The 26,786-nt window shown below is 43.5% G+C and overlaps 3 protein-coding genes across 4 annotated transcripts in view; 1 reads left to right on the top strand and 2 right to left on the bottom strand.

Annotated features, from left to right (window-relative positions):
• Positions 1-865, bottom strand: part of LOC141540231 (S-adenosyl-L-methionine-dependent tRNA 4-demethylwyosine synthase TYW1-like) — a 206,252-nt gene extending 205,387 nt beyond the window's left edge. The window contains exon 1 of the mRNA XM_074263980.1: positions 766-865. Coding sequence (XP_074120081.1) covers positions 766-769 — 4 coding nt within the window. The 5' untranslated portion in view covers positions 770-865. The remainder of the gene's footprint in view (positions 1-765) is intronic.
• SBDS (SBDS ribosome maturation factor) lies at positions 651-8,762 on the top strand. 2 transcript variants are annotated; one of them, XM_074263983.1, is made up of 5 exons: positions 651-2,235; positions 3,800-3,929; positions 5,653-5,853; positions 6,531-6,695; positions 7,927-8,762. In XM_074263983.1, the coding sequence occupies exons 1-5, from the start codon at positions 2,108-2,110 to the stop codon at positions 8,053-8,055; spliced, it is 753 nt and encodes a 250-aa protein (XP_074120084.1). In that variant the 5' UTR covers positions 651-2,107; the 3' UTR covers positions 8,056-8,762. The 2 variants fall into 2 exon arrangements, with proteins under 2 accessions (XP_074120084.1, XP_074120085.1); XM_074263984.1 differs by having other exon boundaries at positions 652-2,235; positions 6,531-6,723; positions 7,907-8,762.
• Positions 7,928-26,786, bottom strand: part of LOC141540233 (merlin-like) — a 51,226-nt gene continuing 32,367 nt past the window's right edge. Inside the window, exons 10-18 of the mRNA XM_074263985.1 lie at positions 25,803-25,877; positions 24,622-24,735; positions 23,930-24,052; positions 23,537-23,754; positions 21,202-21,304; positions 20,368-20,495; positions 17,071-17,221; positions 13,929-14,111; positions 7,928-13,483 (exon numbers count right to left, since the gene is read on the bottom strand). Of these exons, the coding sequence (XP_074120086.1) occupies positions 13,448-13,483; positions 13,929-14,111; positions 17,071-17,221; positions 20,368-20,495; positions 21,202-21,304; positions 23,537-23,754; positions 23,930-24,052; positions 24,622-24,735; positions 25,803-25,877 (1,131 nt within the window). The 3' untranslated portion in view covers positions 7,928-13,447. The remainder of the gene's footprint in view (positions 13,484-13,928; positions 14,112-17,070; positions 17,222-20,367; positions 20,496-21,201; positions 21,305-23,536; positions 23,755-23,929; positions 24,053-24,621; positions 24,736-25,802; positions 25,878-26,786) is intronic.

Raw genomic sequence — 26,786 nt, 5'->3', positions numbered from 1 at the left:
CTTTATAAAGCAATAAACAGCCCCCAGCCCAGCCCCAAGAAGTTCCCAGTCCGAAAAAGACCAGAAAACAATTAGGTGCAAATAAGAAATACATAAAATAAACTAGGGCCTGTCTCAAAGGGAGCCTGGCACACATGAGGAGTGGAGGTCCACAAAAGCTTCTTCAGGAGCCAAGAGGGTCAGGACACAATAATGGTAAAGAACGATAATGAAGGGTGCTAAGCACAGCGCCCAGGACACAGTAGGCACTTAATAAATGTCGGTTTATTTTATTTGCTGAGCCCCTGCAATTATATTGTCAGAAAGAGCTCAGTTCAAATCCAGTCTCTGAAACTGAGGTAATGGCCCAGAGACGGGAGGGGTTGGGGGGTGTCCCCTAGAATGCCCAGACCACATGGTCGGTCCCAAGGGAATGGAAACTCCAGGAGGGCAGGGGCGGAGGGAGTTTTGCCTCATTCTGTTCCCTATTCTCAGCTAGCACGTGGAAAGGGTTTAAAAAATGTTGGTCGATGGACCAGTCAATCACTGAGCATAAATCTGTATCCCACCAATCCCCGTTCCGTCCTGCCCCACGCATGCGCGTAAGCATATGCATCCAAGGGAGCAAGTGCGCCTGCGCAGGCGGACACCCCTCGAGAACTCATCAAGAGCTAGGGGAACCTGGGCACATCTAGGGAGGGCGGCTGGAAGCCTTTGGGCCGGCCGGAACAGGGCGCACTGGTCTGAATCCCAGCGGGAGAAGCGGGGACCGAGAGCGGACCTTACCCATATCATCGGCGGATGGCGGGAGCAGGATCGGGGCCCGGCAGGCCGCGAGAGCCCGGCAGGAGCTATAGCTGCGGGCTCCGGGAGGCCGGCGTGGGGCAGATTGACGGCTGGGTCGGCGCCCGTCATTGGTCGGCGGACGTGAGTGGGCGGGACCCCAGCTCTTGGGCGTGGCTCTCGCCCTCCTCGTCCCCGCCCCCACGGCCCCGGGAATGTAAAGCGAACTCCCTAGACTTCTGGTGGTGATGTCCCTGCCCCTGAAATGGAACTACAAAGAACAGGAGCAGAGACTTATCTGGTCCTGGAAAGGACCTCAGAAGAGATAGATGACAGTGCATGGAGGAAGCAAGCTAGCATTTATTAGGCGCTTACTGTGTACAATGCACCCTGCTAAGCACGGGAGGATACCAGGAGAAATGTGCGGTGGGCCTGCCCCAAAGGCGGGTACATGCTAAGGGGACTGTCCAGCCCCACCCCCTCCCGAATGTGTCCTAGATGATCGAGCTGGGAGGGAGCTTCTAATGCACCCGCTTGCTTTCCAGAGGAAGAAGCAGGTCCCCGGGTGTGAGCCTCCGGGCTAGGCTTGAAGCCAGCGCTTGCTCTTGTCCTTTAGCAGCTGTCCTGTGTCGAGAATAACAGCCGGCACCTGCTTCGTGCTCGGCGCTGTGCTAAGCACTTGAGAGTTACTATACAGCCCAGGGAGGCAGGTTCTGTTATTATCTCCGTTTTGCCAGTGGGGAAACTGAGGCAAACAGGTGCAGCGACTTGCCCAGGGTCCCACAGGCATTAAGCATCTGAGGCTGAATTTGAATTCAGATCCGGCCTGACTCCAGGTTCCGTGCTCTAGCCAGTGCATCACAGCCGCCTCTATTCGCGTCTTTCTCCTGACAGCGCCCAACACTAACGCGGACTGATGCGCCACTGCGGGTAAAAGCGGACCCTCGCCCGCCCGGAACTCCATTTCTTTCACTGCTCGTTTCCACCCGGTCATTGGAAACCAGCGCCACAAGGTGGTTCAATTTCAGTTTACAGCAACCGGGTGAAGGCGGAGAGAAAAGCCGGAAGAAAGCGATTGCGCCTCTCTCATTGGTGAATCCAAGAGCCTGTCAAGTAGCCCTGTCTTCTGATTGGTTGGTTCATTCCTCCTTGCCTCACGACGTAAAGTTCTGTTTTCCCCGTCCCTTCCCAGCGCCTGCGCATTTAGGACGTCTGGCGGAGGTTGTTGTGGGAGCGGCGGCGGCGGCTTCGGCGTCGAGCCCTCCCTGGGAAAGTCCGCCCCGCCCGGCTCGAGGGTCGGCGGCCGTTAACAGGCTCGCCCGCCGGCTGGGGACAGGCCGCCACGATGTCCATTTTCACGCCCACCAACCAGATCCGCCTGACGAACGTGGCCGTGGTGCGCATGAAGCGCGCGGGGAAGCGCTTTGAGATCGCCTGCTACAAGAACAAGGTCGTGGGCTGGCGCAGCGGCGTGTGAGTGAACTGCGGGACGGAGCGGGGGCGGGGCGGGGGTCTTTAGGCTCTTGGGAGCCAACTTGTGCCCCAGGAGGTTGTCAGAAACGGGCGGGACAGTTCTAGCGGGAGGGGCAATCCATGCGGAACCGGTGCTGGATAGGAGGGGCGGCTTCCCCGAAAAGCGCCTGCCTGGAGTGCCGCGCGCCCCGACTGCGCACCCGCCACCTCTGGCATTTATGTAGCGTCTGCGGTGTGCTCGGCGCTGTGCCAGGCGCTGGGGAGACTAGGAGGTGCCCGGGGCGTTCTGTTCCAAGGGTCGGAGCTAGGCGAACCTGCAGCTGTCAAGGGGCAGCGCTGGGTCCGCCCTTACCCGTCTGGGAAGCCTGGCGTTGGGAGGAGTTGGGTGGCGCCCCCTCTGCCCGGGCCGGCGTTGGCTGCAGGTGCCATGAGGCACAGCCTGGGCGTGGATAAGGGCAGGGCGGCCTTTAACAGCCACAGTGAAGGGCAAAGGTGAGACCCGCGGAGCACAGGGGCCAGCCCTCGTGGCCAGAGACTTCGCCCCTCTCCGCCTCCTTAACATCCCGGTCACTTGCAAGTCTGGACGTCGTCCTCCTGACGTCACTTCTCTTCCAGAAGGAGGGCTGGAAAACAGCATCCCGGGACCTAAGCCCCTCCCCACAGGTCTGGAATTTGAATGGGGAAAAAAAAGCCTTCATTTTCACTAATCTTGAGATCATGTCTTTTATTTTATGCACTGACACCCGTTACCAGAGGGGCTGGATATGTGTCACCAGATCGCCACGGGGGTCATGACCCCAAACACGTTCAGAACCCCTGCTCTAGACTGAGGGGGATGGGAACATGGTAGATTCAGGAGGTGTTTTGGAAGATGGAGCCGTTTGTAAGCAGTAGGGAAGGCCCCGTTTGTTAAAGAGAGATCGCAGATTGGAGGCCCCTCTTTCTTGTCCTTGGACTGCTCTGCATTCACTTTATCTGCAAACACTGAAGCAACACCTGGGTTTTAAAAATCCCTTTTTTTAGTCCCTTCACCTCTGTAAAACAGGTAATAATAGTGCTTACCTCACAGGGTGGTTGTTGTGGGCGAAATAACATGTAAAATATTATACAAAGGTATTAATGATATTATTTTATATGATACTGTTTAGACCTTGGTCTGAATGCAAACTTTGCCACTTGCTGGGTGATCTTCGACAGATCCCTTAATCAACTTGGGACTGGGTTTCTTGTATGTAAAATGAAAGGGAACTAGTGACCCGCCATCCCTCCCAGCTCTAAAATCTGTAATACTTAGTAGCATCAGTGCTGCCTGGAGATCCTGGTGGTAAACTACATTAGAAACTTCCTGTTGGGTAGTCAGGATCAGAGTGAAATGTGAAATATTCTCAAGAAATGTCTTGAGAATAATTGGTTCACAAAACATTGAATGCTCGTATTGAGTATTTGACCCAGGATGGTCTTAAAGACCATTTTGGGATGCTTAAATAGGAGGACTTTCTGAAACTTTCCCTTAGATTCATGTGTGTTTTTTTCTCTCTCTCCCATCTCTCCCCCTTCCCCTTAGGGAAAAAGATCTTGATGAAGTTTTGCAGACACATTCTGTGTTTGTAAATGTTTCTAAAGGTCAGGTTGCTAAAAAGGAAGACCTTATCAGTGCTTTTGGAACAGATGACCAGACTGAAATCTGTAAGCAGGTGAGCGCTACAAAATCCAATATGCCAGATAGAGCATTTCGTATTTATTTCCCAAAGGGAACTTTGCTTTCATTCCATCTTCATCTCTAACCCTGGAACACCTTTAGAGCAGCCAGATTTCAGGGCTCACTTGAAGTACACCAATTCAAAATTAATTGATAATTTAGGTGTGTTTTGCCTTTTTGTGTTGTAAAACTGTCTTCCCCAACAAAGGTCAAATGTCATCAACTCATAGAGCTAGAAGGGAGCTTAGGGAACCACTCACACCCTGCTCTTCACTTCATCTTGACACAGGTGATGCAGAGCCCAGACACCAGACTGTCTCTGATGTGTTACTTTAGTTGGCAGAGGTTCCTGATTTAAAAATTGGTTGTCAAGTGAGTAAATTTTATAACCATGGCAACTCACGAAAACTTATCAACAAAGAGGACTCTGCTAGTCAATGAATGTCAGTAAAATACATCTTTAAAATATAAAAGTTTTGAAAGGAAAAAGAATTTCAGTCTAAAATCGGTCACTTTTTTCAAGCCTATATCTCAAGAAATTTTAAAATCCTCCAAATTGCATTCTCCTTTTGTGACCAATTTTCACTATGACCTATCTAAAATTATAACTTTAATGGACTTATTTTACTCATATAGAAATAAATAAAATGTTTAATGCATCATTCATATTTCATAAATTGTCCTTTTCTTTCTTGCCTACTTCATCCTAAAGTGGGTGGGGAAGGAGATTAGGAGGGAGGTTACAATTGTTTACAAGGTACATGATAATCCAGTTCCTCTTTAAAAATAGAGGCCCCTGCATCCCCCCAGCTGAAATAGTTAATAAGTTTCATCCCAGAAATTCAATCATCTTGTTATGGCTGTAGCTGATCATCTTTAGAGGTCAACTAGCATATGATATGGACACTTTACAAATTAATGGTTATCATAACAAGATTGTGTAATGATTAGCTATGCTAGACTTAGCTCTTCTCAGCAATACAATGATCCAAAACAATTCCAATAGACTTGGGATAGAAAATGCCATCCAAATTCAGAGGAAAAACTGTGGAGACTCAATGCAAGCTACAGCATATTTTCACTTTTGTTTGTTTTTTCTTTCTTATGGTTTTCCCCCTTTTATTCTAATTTTTCTTTAACATAACTAATAAGGAAATATGTTTAAAATGAGTGTGTGTGTGTATTTATATGTGTGTGTGTGTATCAGATTGTTTGCTATCTTGGGGAGGAAAGGGAAAGAGAAAAAAAAATTGGAACTCAAAATCTTAAAAAATGAATGTTGAAAATTATCTTTATGTGTAACTGGAAAAACTAAATGAAAAAAAATAATTTAATGGCTATTAAAGTAGATTGTCATCAGCAAGTCGTTGTCCTTGAGTATACTATACCAGACAATGAATATGAATCAAAGAAACATGGTTACCTAGAGACTAATGCAAAGTAAAGTTAGCTAAACCAAGAAAATGATATTCACGGCGAAAATGCTGGAAAATGCTGTGGCTCCTACAGAGAGCTATGAGAAGGCACCCCAGCCTCCCCCCTTTGTTTTTTTTTGGGGGGTGACACATTAACTTCATGTGCCTACTTTTTTTATTCTTTGTTCTAAGTGATGACTCTTAGGAAGGCATAGGGATACGTTTAAAAAAAAAAAACTTAGATGATGAAAAAACAAATGATAAATATAAAATAGATTTGATAAATAAAACTGTTTCTTCTAGATTTTAACAAAAGGAGAAGTACAGGTGTCAGATAAAGAACGACACACACAGCTGGAGCAGATGTTTAGGGATATTGCAACAATTGTAGCAGATAAATGTGTGAATCCTGAAACAAAGAGACCATACACTGTCATCCTCATTGAAAGAGCAATGAAAGATATCCACTATTCCGTCAAACCCAACAAGAGTACAAAGCAACAGGTCAGTATGTGGGTATTTGGGGTTTAAGTATCTTTGAAACTCTGTCCATGGCAAGAAGTTTCTGCTTAACACAGCCTTTACTCTGTTGTCAGTCTTCAGTTAGATTAATGAGCAATTTATTAAGCACCTACTGTGTGCCAGGCACTGTGCTAAATTTTGTTGTTGTTTAGCCATGTTTTCAGTCATGTCTGCCGCTTCACTTGGGGTTTTGCTGGGAAAGATACTGGAGTGATTGGCCATTTACTTCTCCAGTTTATTTAACAGATGGGGAAATTGAGGCAGGCAGGATGAAGTGACTTGCCCAGGGTCATACAGCTAGGAAGTGTCCGAGGCCAGATTTGAACTCAGGAAGAGTACACTATGATGCCTTCTAACTACCAGGCATTTTGCTCTCCAGGAGCTCAGAGTTCAATGGGGGAGACCACAAACAGCTCTGTACAAATAGGTTCTACAGAGAACAAATTAAGAAATAACAACCAGGGGAAGATACTAGAAATAAGGATGTAGAACTCTTTCGGAGGGGGGAGAGGGGGGCGGGAATTAGCTTGTACTTGGAGGAAGTTGGGCAGGTGGAGAAGAGGGAGAGATGGGGACAGCTAGGGAAATGTGTTTTATGTGAAATAGTAAAAGTGACCAAGAGAAATAAAATTATAACTTGTTTGCCTTTCTCTTAATAGGCCTTGGAGGTCATAAAGCAGTTGAAGGAAAACATGAAGATTGAACGAGCCCACATGAGGCTTCGGTTCATTTTACCTGTGAGGGAGGGGAAGAAGCTAAAAGAAAAACTCAAACCATTGATCAAGGTGATAGAAAGTGAAGACTTTGGTGAACAGTTAGAAATCGTAAGTTAAAGAATATTTTTACTCCTTTGTATAATTTATTTTCTAATTTATTTCTGCAGTTATGTAAGAAATGTTAGAATGTAGTGCAGAATAAAATTTGTATGTGAATAGTGTGCTGGATTATAAATTATACAGAACAGTCCTAGAGAATGACACTTTTTCCCTGGGCTCGGAAAGAGAATGCCTTTTTTGGAATCAGCATGCTTAAAGAAATCAGGCAATCACTATTGTCATTCTACCCTTCAGAATCCAGTTCTTAGCGTGCAACAAGAAATTTGGTTTTACACACATATATTGTATCTAGGATATACGGTAACACATTTAACATGTTTGGGATTGCCTATCATCTGGGGGAGGGAGGGGAAAATTTGGAAAAGAGGTGAATACAAGGGATAATGTTGTTTTAAAAAAAAATTACCCATGCATATATACTGTCAAAAAAATTATAATTATAAAATTAATTTTAAAAAAATTTTTTAAAGAAAAGAAAAATCTGGCAATCACATTCAGAAAACACAGAACAGTGCACATGATCACGAGGGTGAAATAAATGATCAGAGCATTTCCCACAGAATATTCTCAAGAAAAGACAATTATACAAGTCATAGAATGAGACCATAATTTTTAAAATCTTAGGTTTTTAAAATATCAACAGAGAAGGAATCAGAACTTCGCCCTTGCGGTGTCTAGGAGTATATTGACTTCCCATGTTAATTGTTTCTTATTTAGTTTTTGCTTTGGGGAGGTAGAGCAGAGGAGAAGTATGTGTACAGAACCTACTATGTACATATTTTTTATCTCATCTGATCCTCATCACAGTTCTACAAAGTTGATTATTATCCCCATTTTACAATTGAGGCAAAAAGAAATTAAGTGCCCTGTCCATAAGTGACTGAGTCTAGTTTTGAATTCAGGTCTTCCTGATTGCAGCCCAGCACTCTATCCACTGCATTTCCAGTGCCTCTTTTATTTGAAGTACCCAGACTCTTCTGTCATCCCTGACGACCAAGAGTCATCATTAAGAAATTTAGAGATTTTTTCCCCTCAGCATGTAATTCCTAAGTGACCACCTGAATCTTTCTGTTTTGAATTTAGACAAGATGAATTGTTTCAAATAATATCAAAAATGCTTTGATAAATTTGTGTCTTGAAGGATCCCAAATTTACAGCTGTAGAGGCAAAGATTCTTTCTGTCTGTCTGATTATCAAAGAACTCTGTTACATCTTTCAGGTGTGTCTAATTGACCCTGGCTGCTTTAGAGAAATCGATGAGCTGATACAGAGGGAGACAAAAGGAAAAGGTTCTTTGGAAGTTCTCAGCTTGAAAGACGTGGAAGAAGGAGATGAGAAATTTGAATGAAAGCTTTTCACTGTCTTTTCACTTATAAATACAACACTAAAAGGTGTTCTCACTTCCTTTCAGCACTGTTAACTACTGTGGGTTTTTTTTTTTTCCTTTTGCCAAACACTTGCTCGGACTGATTAATTTGAAGTTTTCGTTCCAGGATGTCTGTTAATTAAACAAGTTGCTTGTATACAGGATATTCAGTACAAAAATCCTAATATGGGATAAATGCATCCTAGCTGTCAAGTTGGGCTACTAATATTAAAAGAACCAGGGTGAACTTCCTGTTTTGCATTCTGCCTAGGTATCTGGGCTCTCTGTGTCATCTTAATTTTCACAGTGGTCATTTTTTGTTAACTTTGCATCAATGAAAGTTGTCTCAAAGGTTACACTTAAAAATTCATGCTTTAGAAATGTCCCTTGACTGAAAGGGAATGTGTGCAAAAAGATGTAAGCCTGCAACATTTTTACATGACAGAATTTGAGTAATTTGGCCTGGGTATGATAATTTCCCAACTTACACTGCTTTTTTGTGTGTATGTAAATAATACATATAGTTACTAGGAGTCCATCAGTATTCTCATTTAGTAAACATGCTGCCAAAATATAAAAGACTTTGGTTAAAAAAAAAAGTCATTCATGATAATTTTTAAATTTTATAATATATGTTAATACAAATGAAGTTATATGTAACAAATAAAACCTCTATTATTTTTATTAAACAAGGGCCTGTGTGTTTTTAAAGAACATCTTCCCATTTTTGCCAGTTTTACATTTTGTGTGATGTAGGACTGAGAAATAACATGCCTTCTTTTGGACTTGTAAAAGAAAATTTATTTAATACAAACATCCAAATGAATGGGCTTCATTTTTTTTTTTTTTAAGACTCCTAAGAGGTTAAATTATAGAAAATAAACTAGCCTAACACAACAGAGATATATTTTAGCAAAACAATATTTTTCCTTAGAAATTAAGTTAAAAAAAAAACAGAAAATAAATAAATTCCATCTGTAAATAAGTCCTATATACAAGTCTTAGGTACTTCTAATCATTAGGGAGATCAACTCTAATCATATACCAGATATCCTGATAATTAGGTCTTTCTCGGATATAAACATCTCCCACAACTAAATTATTTTATGCAAAATTGTTCAAGTTTTACATTCCTTTTAGTAGGACACTATTATTATGGCTTAATATGTATGGAAAGGAATATTAATGATGGTATTTGACATGTGCAAAGAGTGCCCAACAAGTTGACATCAACTTTACTGTTCTGTCCAAGATTTTTTTGTAATCACTTTAGTTTGCCTATAAAGCTTATCAAATGATGTAGTTGGCATTAAATGCATTTGTCGTTAACTGTAGTGCTATAGTGCTTCTTTTTTCACTCTATAATGCAGTTGTCTCTTATTGATCAAATGATATCTTTAACGGGAGTTGTAGTGAAATGTTCAAACAGAATAACCCCACACACACATGCATCTTTAGCATGAGGGCTAAAATGAAAGTAGCACAACACCTGATTCGAGGGATCAAAAGTATATTATTAAGTACATTTACTCAGGGCCTTGTCAACCATGATAAAATTCCTAGAGGATCACTCGATTGGGCAGATACACTAGTTTGGTAGCACCCATGTTTGTAATGTGCAAATGCTCAATTTGGCCCATGAGGCAATCTCACTTAAACTCCTAGTGCCAGGCAGGGCCCCCCCTTGCCTGGACCAGGAATTCACTCAAATGAATGGTGGGTGTTGTCCTAATAAGGATTTTCTACAAGCATGAATTTTGTCAATTAATGGATAAAATACAACATTTATGAGGACATAATGGTGATAGTCAAAGGACACAAAAAGGCAATTTTCTAAGGAAGAAATCTAAGTTAGCAACAGCCATATGGAAAGCTGCCCCAAATCACTAATAACTAGAGAAATGCAATTAGAGGAAACATGAAGTTCTATCCATCCATCATATTGACAGACTTGACAAAGTGATAAATGATGGAGTGGCTGGGAGGAAACAGGCCTGTTAGTGCCCTTTTGGTGGACTAGTAAAAACCATTTTAGAAAACATGAGAGCTGAGCCCAAAACATCATGAAACTATGACTCTCCTTTGACTCATCTCTACTGTTAGTAGGCCTATGTGACCAAAGAGAGAGAAGGAAAGGACTAATGGGCACAGAAATATTTGTAGCAGTTCTGTTTTTGTGGTAGTAAAACACTCAATACTAAGAGCATCAAAGGTAGCATGGCTGGACAAATAGCATGTGAGTGTAACAACGCCACAGTAGACGTATATGAACTAAGCAGAACCAGGAGAATTGTTCATACAATGTCAATGTTGTAAAGACAACTCTGAAAGCCTTCAGAACACTGATCAGTGCTGTGTATGGCTAACTGGGATTTCAAAGGGCTTGGATGAAGGATGGACTAAAGATAAATTACCTTTATGCGTATAGCCAATATGGGAATGTTTTCTTTGCGAATTTTTTGCAAGAGTTTGTTTTTCTAAAACAGTTGAAAGAAAGGCCATGAGGGGAGAACTATCAATATTTAAACAAAATTTAATAAAATTTTTAAAAATAAAAACCAAATGAATATTTTCACAGTCCTCAGGAAGACTGTTCAAATTTAAATTCATAAGGACCACAACAAGCCACTCAGCCAGAGGTATGGTCAAAGGTTGGCTGTGCTTCCAGAACTAAGCAGATCAGAGCTTGGGGCAGCTGCATAAGCACCCAGTTCCAGTTCTGTAGCAAGACTTAGCACCCACCTACAACTTCACAAGAGTTAACTATACATTTTCTAGACATGTAATAAAAACCTTTGTGATTCAGTCTACCATGTATTACTTTCAGTATCTAAATAAGAATAAACAGATATTACTTGATCCACTGTTTTTTGCTTGAGGAACTTCTGTGATCTCAGTTGTGATCCCCTAAGTTTTGAGTCAAGGTTTCTGAGAGCTCCAACAGCCCTGTAGTTGACCAGCTGGAGAATTCCTGACTTCTAGTAACAGTTCTCTTAATATACAGTAGGTGCTCAATAGTAGTTTATTGAATAGAAAAATACGTCAGATTTGGATAGGTTCCTCAAACAAAAGGAGGATGAGCGGTGTTCAGCTCTGTATCATGTAACCTATTGAAAGAGTACTGCCTGAAAATGACCAAGAAAATTAAGTCCCTATTTGATGAGCCTGAAATACTCTGATGAGTGAAAATTCTTCATTTAAGATTGAAATCGTTTGATCTGATGTGATCCTTGAGATGACTCATTGCTCGTGCAACTCAATTCAACAAATATCCAGTTTACCGTGTAGACTCGGGTTTGGTACTGAATGAGTAAGGATGTAAGTTGGATAGGACCATATAGCACAGTACTTCACCTCAGGAAACTAATGATCTAGCAAGGGACACAACATAAATAACTACAAATGCAAAATAACACATTGTAAGTATATAATGGAGGAACAAAGTGCTATGTATGGGGAGTTCAGCTTGGGCTACTGTTTGTTAGATATAGAAAAGTCTCAAGAAAGGCTTGTGGGAAAAGGAAGCATTCTATAGGGTTTGCAAAGGATGAGTTAGAATCAATGAAGCTAACAGGAGGATAGAATTATGGGAGCAACTGCAGTTGGTCAGGAGAATGTAGGGCAAGGGAAAGAGCAGCAAATGGGAATGTATGGAAATGATGTAATGACTGACTGATTTAGACAAGCTAGGAAGACCCATGTGAAAAATGTGTAAAGGGAAGTGAGCAGAACCAGAAAAATAATTTACCCAAGGATAACAATCATGGAAAGGAAATAATGGCAAAAGAGAGCAGGACCCTGGCCAATGCAATGAAGGATCCCAGCTTCAGAAGAGAAGGGAAGGACTAGGAATGCAAAGGAAGACATTTTCAGAGAGGGCCAATGTGTGGATTTGTTTAGTTTTAGTTTGGTTATGCTTGGGGGTCACAAGAAGGCTTTGGTGGGGAGATGGGTGGGAGGAGTTGGGTAATGGATCCATCTTTCTAAGCAACAAAAGGAAAGATCATCAGAGAAACATTTAGAAATACATGAGAAGGAATTTCAGAAGGGCATACAAACATGTAGGGTACTTGTATACCATTAAATTGTACATCTATATTAAATGTATATAACCTTTTTTAAAATAATTACATATAACAAATTCAAAGTTTCAGAGAATCTTTTTTTTCCCATTCTTTCTATATTGAAATGTTCATGTTTGTAAAGTTCATGATTAAAAGAAAAATGTTTAAAAAAGAAGCCAGGGTAAAGTCAAATTATGGAGGATCACTGGGTATTCTGAACAGAGATGATAATGAACACGTCTACATATAAGGATGATTAGTTTGGTCCTCCAGTGGAGAAAGAACTGGAAGAGAAAGTCGAGGGTCTTTCAGTAATGTGGATGGATAGGCTAGGGCCTGGGCTAGGATCCCAACAGTGGGAAGGGAGAGGAGGCCCAAGGGGCAGAGTGGACATGGCTCAGTGACCCACTACATGAGAGATAACAGATAGCCAAGGATCAAACCTGGAACTGGAGCAAATGGAAATCCTCATGACAGTCATTAAAAAGAAGAGAAAGATGTGGTAGCTGGGATTGGCGCTGATAAGGAGAAGGGCTGGCTCTTCTGCTGAGGAATGGGTTTCTGAAAAGTTCTGAAGTGAGGAGGAGGGGAGTCAAGGAGCTCCCATCAGATAGTGGGAAGATGGAGGCTGGAGACTTGAGCCTCCACGTTCTCTCAATGTCAGCCTGAGATTTAAGTCCCATAAGAGAAACCAAACTAATGGAGGTTGACATTTTTTTATGGGATCACCACCAAGTTAATATTTAAATTGCTAAGATATTCATGTTGGGTTTAAAAAAAAAACAGTGATCATCCCTGAAAATGCTGAGACTGGGATTGGAAAACTGTACTAGACAAGAGTTTAAGGTCTTCCAAGGCTGCAACCAAGTTGCAAGGAAGGCCAGAGGAAGATGGAGCCAGAGCCAGAGCCAAGGGCCAAGCACTGGGATGGGAAGCAGAGGGGCCAGAGGTAGAATGGGGCGTGTCCATCAGAAGCAAGGCCAGCATCAGAGTCCAGAAAAGGAACAACAGAGATGATCTGAGAGCGAGCCAGAGAGCTCGGTCCCTGTTCCAGTTAGAGCCCATACAACTTGTAGGAATTAAGCCTTCTTCCAAAGAGGGAGTCCTTTTCTTCCTGGCCCACCCTCTAAATTAGCAGCATCCAGAAGAGTCCTCACTATCCCTTTAAAGAGAACGGCCATCTCTGATGCATGGCACACAATACAGCCATAAGTAGAAAGGGCCATTAATGTCATTCTTAAGCCCCCCTGAAGGTACTTTTACACAAATTTGACGTATTCACCTTCTGGAAGCTGTGGGTCCACAAAACTTCAAATGTAGATCACGTCTGAGTCATGTTGCTGAACCTAGATGAAAAACACATTTTTCTTCCCATTTTAAATTAATTCTATAGACTAGAGCAGTCAACAGCTTGATACAGGTCTTCCCAATATCTCCAATATAACAGATTCACCCCAGGCTTTACATGGAGAAGCGACTAATTTATGTGACTTTGGAAATACAAATTAGGTCATTTATTACTTTGGGCAGGAAAAGATTTCAGAAGAGGAAAAATGCCCTCAGAATTAAATCTCAGTATATAGCCCTAAGCATGAGGCCTAAAAAGTTTTTAATGATAGAAAATAATTCATGAGAAGCATTAAAACCTTGAACTTGGTAACTACCAGGGGATGGGCTCATTAAAATGGTCTTTTCTCCATTGGTGATTAAGACAGGTGAAGGATGGAGTGGATATGTGGTAACCAGCCTAACAGTCATCATTTTGGTAGAAGCAAGATGGTGTATTCTTACCTTTACAATACTTTTGTGAGTTCCTGTTCCCACGTTATTAGAAACTGAACGCTTTTCTCCCGTTGCGCTACGGCAGTTGTTGATGCGTGGCCAGCTACTCAAAGTGTTTAGTGGAGGGAACGGCCCCTGGAGATTTTCACCCTGTCCACCTCTTGCCTCACACAGCTTAATCCATGATGGCACCTTCAATAGCAAAGAAGTACTCAAGTTGAAATGTAATTCTACCATAGCACTTCCCTCCTTTGCTGAACTAAAAATGCAAAGTACACTTAAAAACTTCTTTCCAAGCAATAGCTTTCATCCTCAGAGAAATTGGAGGAATAGATTTGGAAAGGAGAATGATGGGAAAGCAAAGGCTAACAACAAAAAGCACTTTAAATATATTTGTTCGACCAAGAAGATGGAAATGTTTTTGGAAAATATGACTAGAGATTGGGAAAAAAAAAACAAAGTAACCTCAGAACGGTGTTATTAAAATCTCCTTTCAAAACAAATAGCAGAAATAACAAAATGTGGCAAACACCAAACATCACCATTAAAAAAAAAAGTTAAATAAGTTTATCTCAAGAAGAAGGAACTAGCTGATTATAGAAGTAACTTTTATTTCAAAATCATCTGTCAAGGGCACAGTCAAGTCACTGCCTTGTTGGAATAAAGACCATCAGACTAGAAGAAATGGTGGAAAAAGAAGACACTGTGTGCAATTCCAGCAACTCCAAACTGGCATGTTTAAACAAACTGTGGACTCAAAAAAAAAAAAAAAAAGAAAGAAAAAGAAAAGAAAAGAAAATGAAACTGGCAAAAGTCAAGCTGTTGATTCTTACTATCAACACTGCTCAGACTACTTTAACTGAAGTAAAAATGATCACAATAAAAGAACTCCTTCATTGTTGTGATCACTTGTACTTCAGAAACACCCTCAGCCTGTCCATCAGGGCCTAGGTGTTAGGTGTGGGGGAACAAAGACAAAAATGAGACCATTGCAGTCTTCAAAGAGTTAATTAACCTTCCACAGGGTTCTTCCCCTGTCAACAATTTGCCAGCTCTTTTAAAAAAAATCAGAACATATTTAACATGTATTGGTCAACCTGCCATCTGGGGGAGGGGGAAGAGGGGAAAAATTAGAACAAAAGGTTTGGCAATTGTCAATGTTGTAAAATTACCTATACATATATCTGGTAAATAAAAATACTAAAATTTTTTAAAAAAGAAAATTATGTATACATGTTTTGAAAAAAATTATATTTTTAAATTGTTAACCCTACCAAACACAATCCAAAAAAAGAATTTTAAATGAGTTCACTATTATAGTAAACATTATTGTCTGTTCTATAACAAAGTATACCTTATTAAATATTTAACAGTTTTCAAATAAAAAATATTAAATATATATATATATATATATATATATATATATATATATATATATATCAGTGGGACCCACAGGTGTCAAAGGCCTGGAGTCCTTCCCTGGGAAGGTGAAGCTCGAAGATCTCTGCAGCTCAGAAGTTCTGAGAATGGAAGGACCCCTGCCTGCTTAAAAAAGGGTGAACCAGCCCAGGTCAAAAATGGAATAAGCCAAAGCTCCTTCACAACCAGCAAGGGAATTGGAGTGATGAGTGGAAAGATTGAGATGAGTAAATCTAATGTCAAAATAAATAAGTTACTGAAGACGACCATAAATAGCACCAAGTCACAAAGCAGTAGGAAAGCCGTTGAGAAAAAGTTTACTAAAAAAAGTTCTTTAAAGAACTTGACTTAGAACCAGCTGAGCCACATTATATTAATGCATTCACTCCTGAAATTGAAAGTGCAATAAGGAGATAGATAGGACATAAAAGGGATCTAACAGCATTTTTATTAATTGATTCTCATCAATATGCTGGCAGTTAAAGGCTGTTAGCAGGGCCTAAGGGGAAAGACCCCTGGAGAAAGAGGACATGCCCACTAAATCACTCTTATAACTACTAACAACTTGCACCAACACGGCACTATTAGGACCATGGGGCATTTTGCATGCTCTGGCTCTCATGGGATCATAACAACAGCCTCATGAGGCTTAATAGCCTCATTTCACCAAGGAGGAAACCAAGGTTTGGAGAAGTCAGAGCAGGGATACTCAATAGGACCCATCTCTGGCTGGATGACAGCCTCCATCTTCCTGATTCTTCTTTCCCAGGAGATTAAATGGAATGCCTGGCCCATCCAGCCTTGATTTACCCACAGAAGAGGTCCTCTTCACACACAGGTTTTTAAAACCCAGCATTTAAGGTCAACATCATTGGTGAGAATTTTTATTTGGCGATTCCCTGGTGTCCATGGAATGGAAGGATCTTTTCTTTGTCTTCCAACAAAATAGTGACCATTTTTTGAACTAGCTTCCTTATGTTACCTCAAAAATAATGACAACTTATAAAAGTAACAAAAAAGATTTAAAAAGAAAAAAAGTAATTTCACAGAGATGGAAAAAGACTGGTTCCCCAAAAAATGACAAACAAAAAAGGCTACAACATAATAAACAAGAATTATGAGATAAAAGAAAATGAAAAGAAGAACATGGGATAGCTTAAAAAATATTTCTCAAGTCTTCCTAAACCTGGTTTCAAGTCCTGTCTCTGACATATATGGATTGTGTGTTCCCAGGAAAGAAATAGACAACCTCTTAATGCCCCAAACAATTCCTTAAACTATAAATTATGAAACAGTCACTAATGCTCTTTAAAAAAAGAAAAGGTCTGGGGCAGCTAGGGGGCGCAGTGGAGAGAGCACCAGCCTTGAATTCAGGAGGACCTGAGTTCAAATTTGGTCTCAGACACTTAACACTTAATAGCTGTGTGACCCTGGGCAAGTCACTTAACCCCAGCCTCAGAAAAAAAAAAAGAAAAGAAAAAATTAAAAAAAGAAAAGGTCCTTACACAGATGAAATCACAAATCAAACTCAGAGAGGCTACTTAGAATAGGCTGCAGGGAAACTAAGGGAAGGGAAAGGAGACCAGTTAAAGGGAAGGTCAGAAATGAGAAGAGGAGAAGATGTTGGGGATAAGTAAAGAGGGCAAGGAACGACTGGACTTAGACAGCAAAGTCATACCTTAAGCAACCACTTTTTGTCTAGTACGTTACTGGTTTGCTTCTCCTTACATACCTTTCTTAAGGTGAGGTCTAGTGAGCCAAAGACTTCATTCCAATGAGAGATTGGTCCCTTTTGTTTTTCCTCAAGTTTCAGGGCATGTATTTCAGATTTCAGTTCTTTTAATCGATATTCAAAATTTTTACTCTTTTCCAAATAATCTAACCTGAAAAACATAGAAGGAAGGGCAGGTGACCCGGCGGTCATACTCACTGATCACCTACCAGATCTGTTATCTGCTTGCTCCTGAGCAACTAAGCAGGTGCATTAGCCTTCTAATGAACGAGGCTGACATTACATTTTTAATGATAGTGTTAACGATTTGGAGCTTGTGCTCAACTGTAAATGATTTCTGGCTATGGCATTTGGATTCCGATTAATGAATCACACCCAAGTGTATGGATTGTTTTTGTTTGTGTTAATGTTTGTTTTGGGTGAGTTGGTCATAGACAAAGCTTCCTTCCTTTCTCTGCCAAACTCCTCCTCCCTTTTCCTAATCCCCAGTTCTTTGGTTTCTTCTCTCATAACTAACTTGAAAATGTCCTCTTCGAAACTACCAGTGGTCTCTGGATTAATTATCAAATCTAAGGACCCTTTCTCACTCCTCAGACTCCCTACCCCCTCTGCACCACTGGATCCTGCCGATCACCTTCTATTCCAGGATTCGCCCTCCTCCACGGGCTGTTATAACTTTGCCATCTCCTGGTTCTCCTCTCCCTGCCTGTTGTTCTCTCTTTCTCTGACTGATTCATCATCCATAGCCACCCATTAACTGTGAGTGTGCTGAGGTCTTTTTCTTTTCCCTCTACACTCATTCAGTAACCACATCAATTCCCAATTAGCACCTCTATCAAAATGATTCCCATTTTCTCTGGCTGTCCCTCATGCCAGGAGCATTCTCCCTCCTCTGTTAACTACTGATCTCTCTGGCTTCCTTTATATCTTGTTTAAAATCCTGTCTTCTATAGGAAGCCTCCCCCATTCCTTCTTAATTCCAGCACCTTCTGCCTCTTAATCATTCCTATTTATGGAGGAGGCAAGAGCAGCCAACCATCAGGGTAGAATGGCGGCAGCGCAACCAATCCAGAGTCAGAGAAGCTTCCCTCTCCTGGAATAGTTCTGCATGCTTTCTATGCTATAACTTTATTATCCACCTAAGCTAACTGCTAAGTTGGTCTATGAATGTCTCATTTCAAGTTCAAAACCGGAAGCACTAGACCAGATCCAGACTACAGCAAAAATCTCCCCATGAAACCCACCCCTTTGCCAACCCTACCTATTTCTACTGAGGGTACTACCATACCATTCTTGCAGCCCCCAGGTTCACAATCTTAGAATCATTTTCAATTCCTCACTCCCACTCATCCCACTCACTCCACATCTCCAATATGTTAGAGTCTCACATCTCTAGAGCCTCAAAATTTCACCCCTACCTTTCTCTCCACTCACACATTCACCACTCTTGATTAATTCCTCATCACTCTGGCCTAGACCATCACCACGGGCAACCTCTTTGCGTGTTCCCCGCTTCAAGTTTCTCCCTACTAAAATCCATCCTCCACAAGCCCCCAAAGAGATTGTCCTAAACCACCAGCCTGACCATGTCACTCTTTCTAGTGGGTCCCTACTAGTGGGTCCAAATAAAAATTCCTCTGACATTTAAATCTCATTTAATCTCTTCACACACATGTTCACCTTCCTACCCATCCAGTCAACTTCTAGCTTAATCACTTTCCTTGCATGCCAAAACCCAACCGCACTGGCAGATTTGCTGTCCTGTGCCCAAGGTGCTCTGATTGCCACTTTAGTGCCATTGCCCAGGCTGTCCCAGATGTCCAGGATGCTCTCCCTCCTCACCTCTCCATGAAGAGATTCCTCCCGCCCAGCATCTAGGAAACACTATTTCCCAATACTGCTGATTAGATACTTTTAGTTTCTGATTACTAATTTACTAATACTGATTCGATACTTTTAGAATTAGATACTCTGCTGAGTATCAGCATGGTGCAGTGGCCAGCGTGTTGGGCTTGAAGGCCTCCAATATTTAATAGTTCGAGACGAATCACTTCAATCTCAATTCTCCATCTGTGAAATACAAGAGTTGGACTACCCGGCCCAGGGTCCTCTGAACTCTGAACCTATGATTCTTTGTATATACATGCCTTCTCCACTACAGTAGATGCCCTTGAAGACAATGACTTTTCCCTTTTTGTCTCTGGATCCCCAGCACTTAACCCAGAGCCTGGCATTTAGCCACATAATCTGCGTTTGGTGACTAACTGACCAAAATTTTTTCAATGATATCTTGCCAATGTGAATCCACTTTCTTCTTGTTTTTTCCAAGCCTTTGCTTCACTCAAGTGAAGAAGCTGTTCTCAAGAGCCCTCAAGAGACAAGAAGAGAAGTCCTCCACTGTCGTTACTCTGGTCACAAAAATTTGTGAGGTCTACATCTCCTAGAATCATTTCCATTCCTCTTTGGATAGCACTTCAGCTGCCCACCAGGGCAGCTAAATCATGCAGTGGATAGAGCGGAAAGCCTAGAATCAAGTTCACTTCCTAGCTGTGTGACCCTGGGCAAGTCACTTCACTCTAATTTGCCTCAGTTTCCTCATCAGTCAAATGAGCTGGAGAAGTATTCAGTATCTTTTCCAAGAAAACTCAAAGTGGAGTTACAGAGAGTCAGATACGACTGAAAAGATTTAAAGATTTACTGTAATTTAATGAGCTTCTTATAGAAGGAGTCAGGACTCTATTGTCCTGTGGAAAGGCTCTCCTTTTTAGATTTTATCAGATGCTTCTACAATAAAGCAAACCAGATTCCAAGTTCTAGTTCAATAACCAGAATTTTGTTACTTAAATACATATGCCAACTGACACTGACGTCTGAATTCTCTCTCATGCTAAGGAATGAAAGTTAACTGTCAGAGACTCGTTGTACGGAGGAATGGTTTCAGAGCTTCCAACCTCTCCACTGCACTTTCTTACCCAAACACAAAGAGAAACACTAACAAACAGGCTATTCAGTCATAGAACCAGGCATACAAATCTAGAGAGTGAACACAAGGACCAAACAGGAAGACCTGGGGATTGTGAATTCATTCTGTCAAGACCAACAAAGCTCCTTCAGGTAGCATTTCATTTTATATAAATGAAATTTATATATAAATATATTATATATATTATAATAAATATAATATATATGTGTGTGTGTGTGTGCATGTGTGTGTGTGTATATAATGTATTATTGTGATATGTATATACACATATCTATATGTATTTGCTAAAGCTGATGTTCAGAGGCAGTACCGACCTTTCCCTTTCTATCTCCAAGGATAGTCTCTTCAGGTCAATATCCTTTAAATCAAATCTCGTACATCCTTTTTCGACTCCAAGATCTCCACTCCCAATAGGGGAAGGTTGAGGGTACCTGTGTATGTGCTGTAAAAGAAGAAAAAGAGCTCCATTTTTCAGCCATCAGAGGAGTTTGATGTACTTAAAACACATCGGCTGCTTTAAAAACTCAGAAAGAGCTTAAATACGCATGGAGAGGACTTGTGATTTTCCTAAGATCCCAGAATGAATCATTGGCAGAAATAGAGTCTCAAACTGGGGCCCAATCCACCAGCCAGCCTTCTCTTCCTTCAAGAAATAAGAATATGGACAGTGAATGCTGAAGTTTCCGAGGGAGAATAAAGACCTCCTTAAGGACAAAAAATGGCATCTTTTGCTTTGTGTGCCTAGAGTGCTGGGTAGGATGTGCACAGAGTCTGTCTCTAATGTCAGCTAAATAACACATCATTAAGGTCGCTATTAGTTCTCAGGACCAGGCAAATTTATGAAATAGCTAACTGCCTGGGAGGCGTCCTCCAAACCCTCTGAATCCCCGTGCCTCCCTTCTTTTAATGATTTTCCACTTCTGCAACTGGCTTGCTTTGTGTGTTGTGTTGTCCCCCCACAAGACTGTGAGCTCTTTGAGGGAAGGGCTGTCTTTTGCCTCCTCCTGGATCCCTGAGCATAGAGAACAATCAATGACTGATCAATCAAGGCTTTCTTTCTCATCTGGGCTAAGGCATCGCCTCATGTTTTGAGCTCTCACAACACACTGCTGCCCACCGTCTCACTGAGTACCCACGAGCCCACTCACAGGATGAGAGGGACGGGTGACGTCCAGGAGCCGCTGCTTGGCCCGGCGCTCAGCTTCTCTGGCCTCGCTCAGGTCCTGCTTCAGGTATTCCGTTTCCTTGGTTCTGTCAGACAAAACATCCCTCAGGTGAAGCCGGGCCATCCTCCAGGCTTTCCACCTTAGAGCTACGTACGCTTCCATCCCATAAGGGCTCATGCCAGGAGAGTGGGAGGCCTAGGCGTGTGCAAGAAGGCCCTATTCAAACTTAGAGAACTGCCTCCAAACAAAACTAATGCAGCACAGACTTCCCGAGGCCTCCCTCCTTCGTCCTCACTTGGCTCTGCAGTCTCTTTAAAAATTCTCCCACACTTATCCAGTCACCAGGGCTCTGCTCACCTAAACACCTAGCAGACCCATCTCGTCTCTTATCAGTTGTAGACCACTGAAGCTTTCTGAAAACGCCAATATTTTAATGAACTCACTGTCTTTAAAATCTGATCAAACCATATTAAAACTCTAAAATATCCTAGCTATGTCAGCTAATAAAAATCACAGAACTTTATAGAGTGCCAAGGAACTTCAAAGGTCATAAAGACCCACAAAAAACCTTGACAATACTGAGAAACTGAGGCCCCATGATGTGAAAGTCACATGAATGACGTAGACAATAAGTGAGAAAGCCCGGATTTGGCCCAGATCCTCTAACCTCAAATCCACGGCTCTTTCCGGGACACCACACTGAACGGCTACTGTCCAGTCTCCTTGGATCATGGCTTTAATCTCTACCTGGGGCATCATTAGACACCCAAAAAGTCCCATTTGTTTGTTCAACCAAAAGCTCTACCTCTAAGGCTATCCAGCCAGCCTTTCGATAATGCTACTGGCCACAAGGGGGACTCTTCACCCACTTCCTGCACAACCATGTCCAGTTGGCCCCAGAGAACACTAACATCCAGGCTACTGATGCTCCCAGCCCTCAGTTTACAAACCATTCTTCTGGATCAAGTGAGCATCTCATCCACTTAATTAAATGCTTGATCAGGACCCTGGTAAATCCATCAACCAAAATCTAGAGGCCATAAAACCCACTGGATGAGGTGAGACAGGAGGAGAAGCTACACTCACACTGGAAGTGGCTGAAGAGACCCCTGGGGACATCCCCAGAATGGAGACCAGCTAAGAACCCAGATATTCAAGCGGCCGACCAGGCCCCAGCCAAGCAGCTGAGAGGAATCACTGGGCGGGCCCTGAAGAGCTCCGTCTCTGCCCAGTCTGACCAGAGGAAGGCAGGCTAGCGGACTGGGACTCCCCCCTCCCATCCCAGAATGGCATCTCATGGAAAGGTCAGATAAATTAAACATCCTGGGGAAAGGCAGCGCAACTCCCAAGAGCCCCAGGCCTCACAGACAACTGTGCCACCCACAAGGGCACCTTCATGAGGGCCCCAAAAGTCAGACAGAAAGGACTTCCAGAAAAAGGACTGACAGGAACCCAGCTTTTTAGCCACTTGGTCCCAGGTGTTCTAGATACAGCCCACTTTCACCTGGACTCTACATGTACTTGTGGGACACCAGGCCCTTTGTTTGAAGAAATATTGTGTACAAACTCCTGATCTGCCTCTAGCCAATACCTATTTCTAAAAGATGACTAAGTCTGGCTGGCTATTTTATATCAATGGATAATCCATAATCCAATGGGGGCTCATGAGCTACAGCACTAGAAAACCACAGCCACCGCCCACCACCCCGCCAAGCTCTCAGAATGACCCCCAGGACCCTCAGAAGTGGCCACGCTCTGGCAACCTGACGCACTGGAGCTTGGGGGAACTGGGAAGACAAGTCCTAGAATGTGCACTATGGAGTTTTTATTACAAAAGTGTTTGCAAATATTAAGATCAGTTGGAACAGGCACTTTCAGGCAAATGTAGTGAATAGGAGCCAAAAAGCCCTAGAGAAGGCGATTCTTGTGCCCCTATACTTACCTCCTGCTGCTCCTGGTGTGGCCTTGGGGAAAGCACTCTGGATGTAGAAGTAGAGAACTCGGAATCCAGATCCCCCCTCCACCATTTGTTGGTGTCTCTGAGACTTCCTGTCTTCATCTGCCCAATGGACTTAGTGAGACCCCCCAGTGACTCAGCAAGACCCCCCCAGTGACTTAGTGACACCTCCCAGTGACTCGGTGAGACCTATTACCCAGGGCTGCTGTGACAATGAAATAAGCGCATGGGTAGACTGTGCTTTGAAGTGCTCACCCACAATAAGAATGTCAGCGACTGGTGACTGGTGTCTGGCGCAGGGATGGAGGCCGAAAACCGGACCCCCAGGAGTGGAGATGCCCGAGGTCAGCACTCCCTCACCTCAGGTCTGACTCCTTGACCAGCTTGGCCGCTAGCAGTTCTGCTTCCCTCACTTTCTGCTCCATCAGCCGCTTCTCTTCCTTGGTTTTCAGGGCGGTGACCTCCAGCCGCTGGCGCTCCTGCTCGGCCTCGGCGGCATTCTGGGCCAGCAGCTTGGCTTCCTCCTCAGCAATCTGCGCCTTCTCTGCCAGCAGCTCTGCTGTCTCTTTGGAGTGGATCTGGGGGAGTGGGCACTGGGCTTAGCTCCGGGGAGGGCCCAGGACAAAGGGGAAGCCACAAGGACAGGGCAGGGGATTTTCAAAGCCAGACAAGGTCAGGGCCCTCAGTGTTGGACTTAGTTTTTTGAGGGGAAGGAGTGGCCTGGCGACCCGCAGGCATCCCGGGCATACTCACCAAGGCCTCACTGGCTTGTCGGGCCTCAGCTTCCAGCTGAAACAGTCGCCTTTCCAGCTCCTCTTTGGCTCTCTCGGCCTCTTCCCTGAGCTGCTTCTCCCTGGCCAGCCTCTGATGCTCCATCTGGAAAACAAATGAAGGGCAACGTGCCGTCTGCAGAGTCCATGTCCGCCTCCACCCACACACACACCTTTATTCCTGGGCTGGAACTAAACCGAAGGTGGAAAAAGTCGAATTTGGGCTCAACTGTTTGCACTTGATGGGTTTTGTAAGCTAAGCCTATCACAGCTGCCCACATGACGCCATGTCTGTGCCACAATTAGGACCTGGACGGGCCAATGTTGAACACTGGTAAGAGCAGACTGGATGGGAAAAGAACCCACTTCCCCCATGGAGAGCTGCGAGATTAGGGAGCATTAGGGGAGCTGCACCAGCCCCCAGTTGCAGCGCCCCCCACGTTCTCAGGCCAGAGGCCACCGTACATTTTACTGAGCAATGACAGGTGGGAGGGTAAGCACCGGGGCTAACTGCAGGTTGGATGTGTTTCTAAGCATGGGAGAGTTAACACTTCAGGGATACTCTCCTGAAAAAACGCATCCCATCTCCTCCAACCTCCAGAGGAGAAACCCGTGGGGAAGGAGCCATCAGAGGTAAACCCACCCTTCTACCCATGAACAATGAATGCAACCCACTTTCTTTCGGGCTTTCTCTTCCTTGGCTTGAGCTTTCATCTGCTGAATCTCAATGGAATCCACTCTTCTCCTCTTCATGAACAGGTCATGATTTCCAATGCACAGCTGTAGGATCTACCAAGACAAGAGTTTCCTCTGATTGGAGGTTTCCCTCCATCAGCAGCCTAAGGGAGCCCCTGCCTCTTCAAGGCATTCTCCACACCACGGCCATGCTGGGCCTCCACAAGCTTTTGGCCTCTGCTTCTGGAGTCTGCCCTTCAGCACCTTCTAAACCAGCCACAGGAGTCTACTCGCTGTGTCCCAACCCCATTTCATTTCTCATTTCTGAGACTTTATCCAGGCTGTGTCCCATGTACTCCCTCCTTACTTCTGCTTCTGTAATGGGACTCAAGAGGAACCTGGGACCATAAACCTAGAACTGAAAGAGGCCCCAGACCTCCCTCAGAGGCCCCCCTAGTCTGAAGCTGACATCACTCAAGGCTTAGCTCAGGGGCAGCTCCTGCACTCCTGCGGCCACCTCCTCCCCTTACAAATGCTTCCAAACCCTGGAAATGAATCTCTGCTCTCTCTTTACTTCTCACTTATTGACATCCTTTCCCCCAACCGATGGTTAATTCACTGAGGGCTTGAATTCTGTCACTTTTGTCTCTGAATGCCCCCTACTCAGTTTCCCCCCCAGCTCTAGCCCGACTCTGGCTCAGAACCCTCTGGGCTCAGCCTCTCTAGCAGCAATGACCACAGGCTCTCAGTGGCCCAACGTGCCGGAGCAAACCCAATCGTTGCTGAGCTGATCTTGAAGTTTGGAAAGAGGCTAGTTTAAAAATAATGCCCCACTACCCCACTGCTTCTGAGGGTCTCCGGTGCGTTCTAAACTCCACATCACAAATAATTATTATTTATCTTCTCATGGGAAGAGAAACTGGTGAAATCAGTGAAGAGCAGAAGAATTCGGGCAGAAGGCACTTGGTCCTGCCTTGCTGACATGCCATATGAAGCAGTGATTTTGTTTTTTCCTTGTCCATATTTACACCTCCCATGACCTTTTCTCATCTACTGCTTCGGAGAGTGTTCCTCAAGCTCTATCAGTAACAGACCTCCCAACTTCACCCCCATTGGCTTGCTTTGGTTCCTTTGTCCTTTTTAAAATAAGGTAACCGACAGAAGACTTTAATAGAGCTTACCAACTTATTCACCTTCAACTGTGACGAAAAGAACTTGAAAACTTCTGCCTTTTTATCAAGTGGCTTAATTGTTAACTGATGGAGAGAGGAAAACATGGTCATTAAGAAGCTGAGGAGATCCTGGGAAGCTCAGCGCTCTGGGTGGTACAATCTCCAAGCAGCTAGACTCCAGACAGAGGGGCACAAGAGGCCTGTGGCCCCAGGGACAGGAGAGTTACCAGCTACCAAGAGAAGGGCCTAGGCAAGCCTTGGGTGCCAGAAAGTGCCTGCATGAACAGCACCTTGTGGGGAGTCACACCAAGCTCTCACTTATTAGCATCATCTGCTTTTAGCCACACCAATAACTCACACCAGCAGCCACAAAGCAGAAAGAACACAGAGATTAAAGCATTTTCCACTCCAAGAAGTGTATCCATTCATTCCCCCCCCAATGCTGAGGATGAGGGGGCTACAGTGCGTGGGACTGGGAACTGCAGTTTCATATTTGGTTTTCCAGGCTTCAGGGGGTTTAGTGGAGAATTCAGATTAAAGGAAAGACAGTGGGGAGATTCAGAAATAGCAAGCTGACCCAAGGTCCCACCATAAGGGACTTTCCTAGGAGTTAGAGAGATCAATGTAATGATGTGCTGATGAATGTGCTTGGGCAGGGGGGGGAAGGGGAGGGAGAACGAAGGGGTGCATGGGACATATTTTCTCCATCACTGCAAGTTCAGATAATCAACAAAACAATCAACCCAGCCTGGCTCTCCTGAGCCTGTTGGAGCAGGCTCCAGTCCATCCTTTGGATCTATGGAACTTGGATCACAGCTTTGAAAAGGTTTTCCCTAGGGCCATTTCCCTCCCACCACCCTCTCCTGCCCTCCAATATTTGAGCTTAAAGAACATGCTCTACTTCCTTTGTTCACTGCAGTCAGCACCCTTGGCTCCCGACCCCTTGTTCTGACTCATGAAGCCAAGTGGATCTTTGTAAAGTGGCCTCTCCTA

This window comes from Sminthopsis crassicaudata, chromosome 4 (assembly GCF_048593235.1).
Source record: "Sminthopsis crassicaudata isolate SCR6 chromosome 4, ASM4859323v1, whole genome shotgun sequence".
Lineage (NCBI taxonomy): Eukaryota > Metazoa > Chordata > Mammalia > Dasyuromorphia > Dasyuridae > Sminthopsis > Sminthopsis crassicaudata.
Note: the sequence above shows the minus strand (reverse complement) of the source record. Positions and strands in the feature narration are given on the sequence as shown.

Excerpts from the sequence above, each read along its gene's own strand:
- SBDS (XM_074263983.1), top strand. The coding sequence starts at position 2,108 with ATGTCCATTTTCACGCCCACCAACCAGATCCGCCTGACGAACGTGGCC. Across the intron at positions 2,236-3,799 it reads GTGGGCTGGCGCAGCGGCGT|GGAAAAAGATCTTGATGAAG; the intron begins GTGAGTGAACTG and ends CCTTCCCCTTAG. Across the intron at positions 3,930-5,652 it reads AGACTGAAATCTGTAAGCAG|ATTTTAACAAAAGGAGAAGT; the intron begins GTGAGCGCTACA and ends TGTTTCTTCTAG.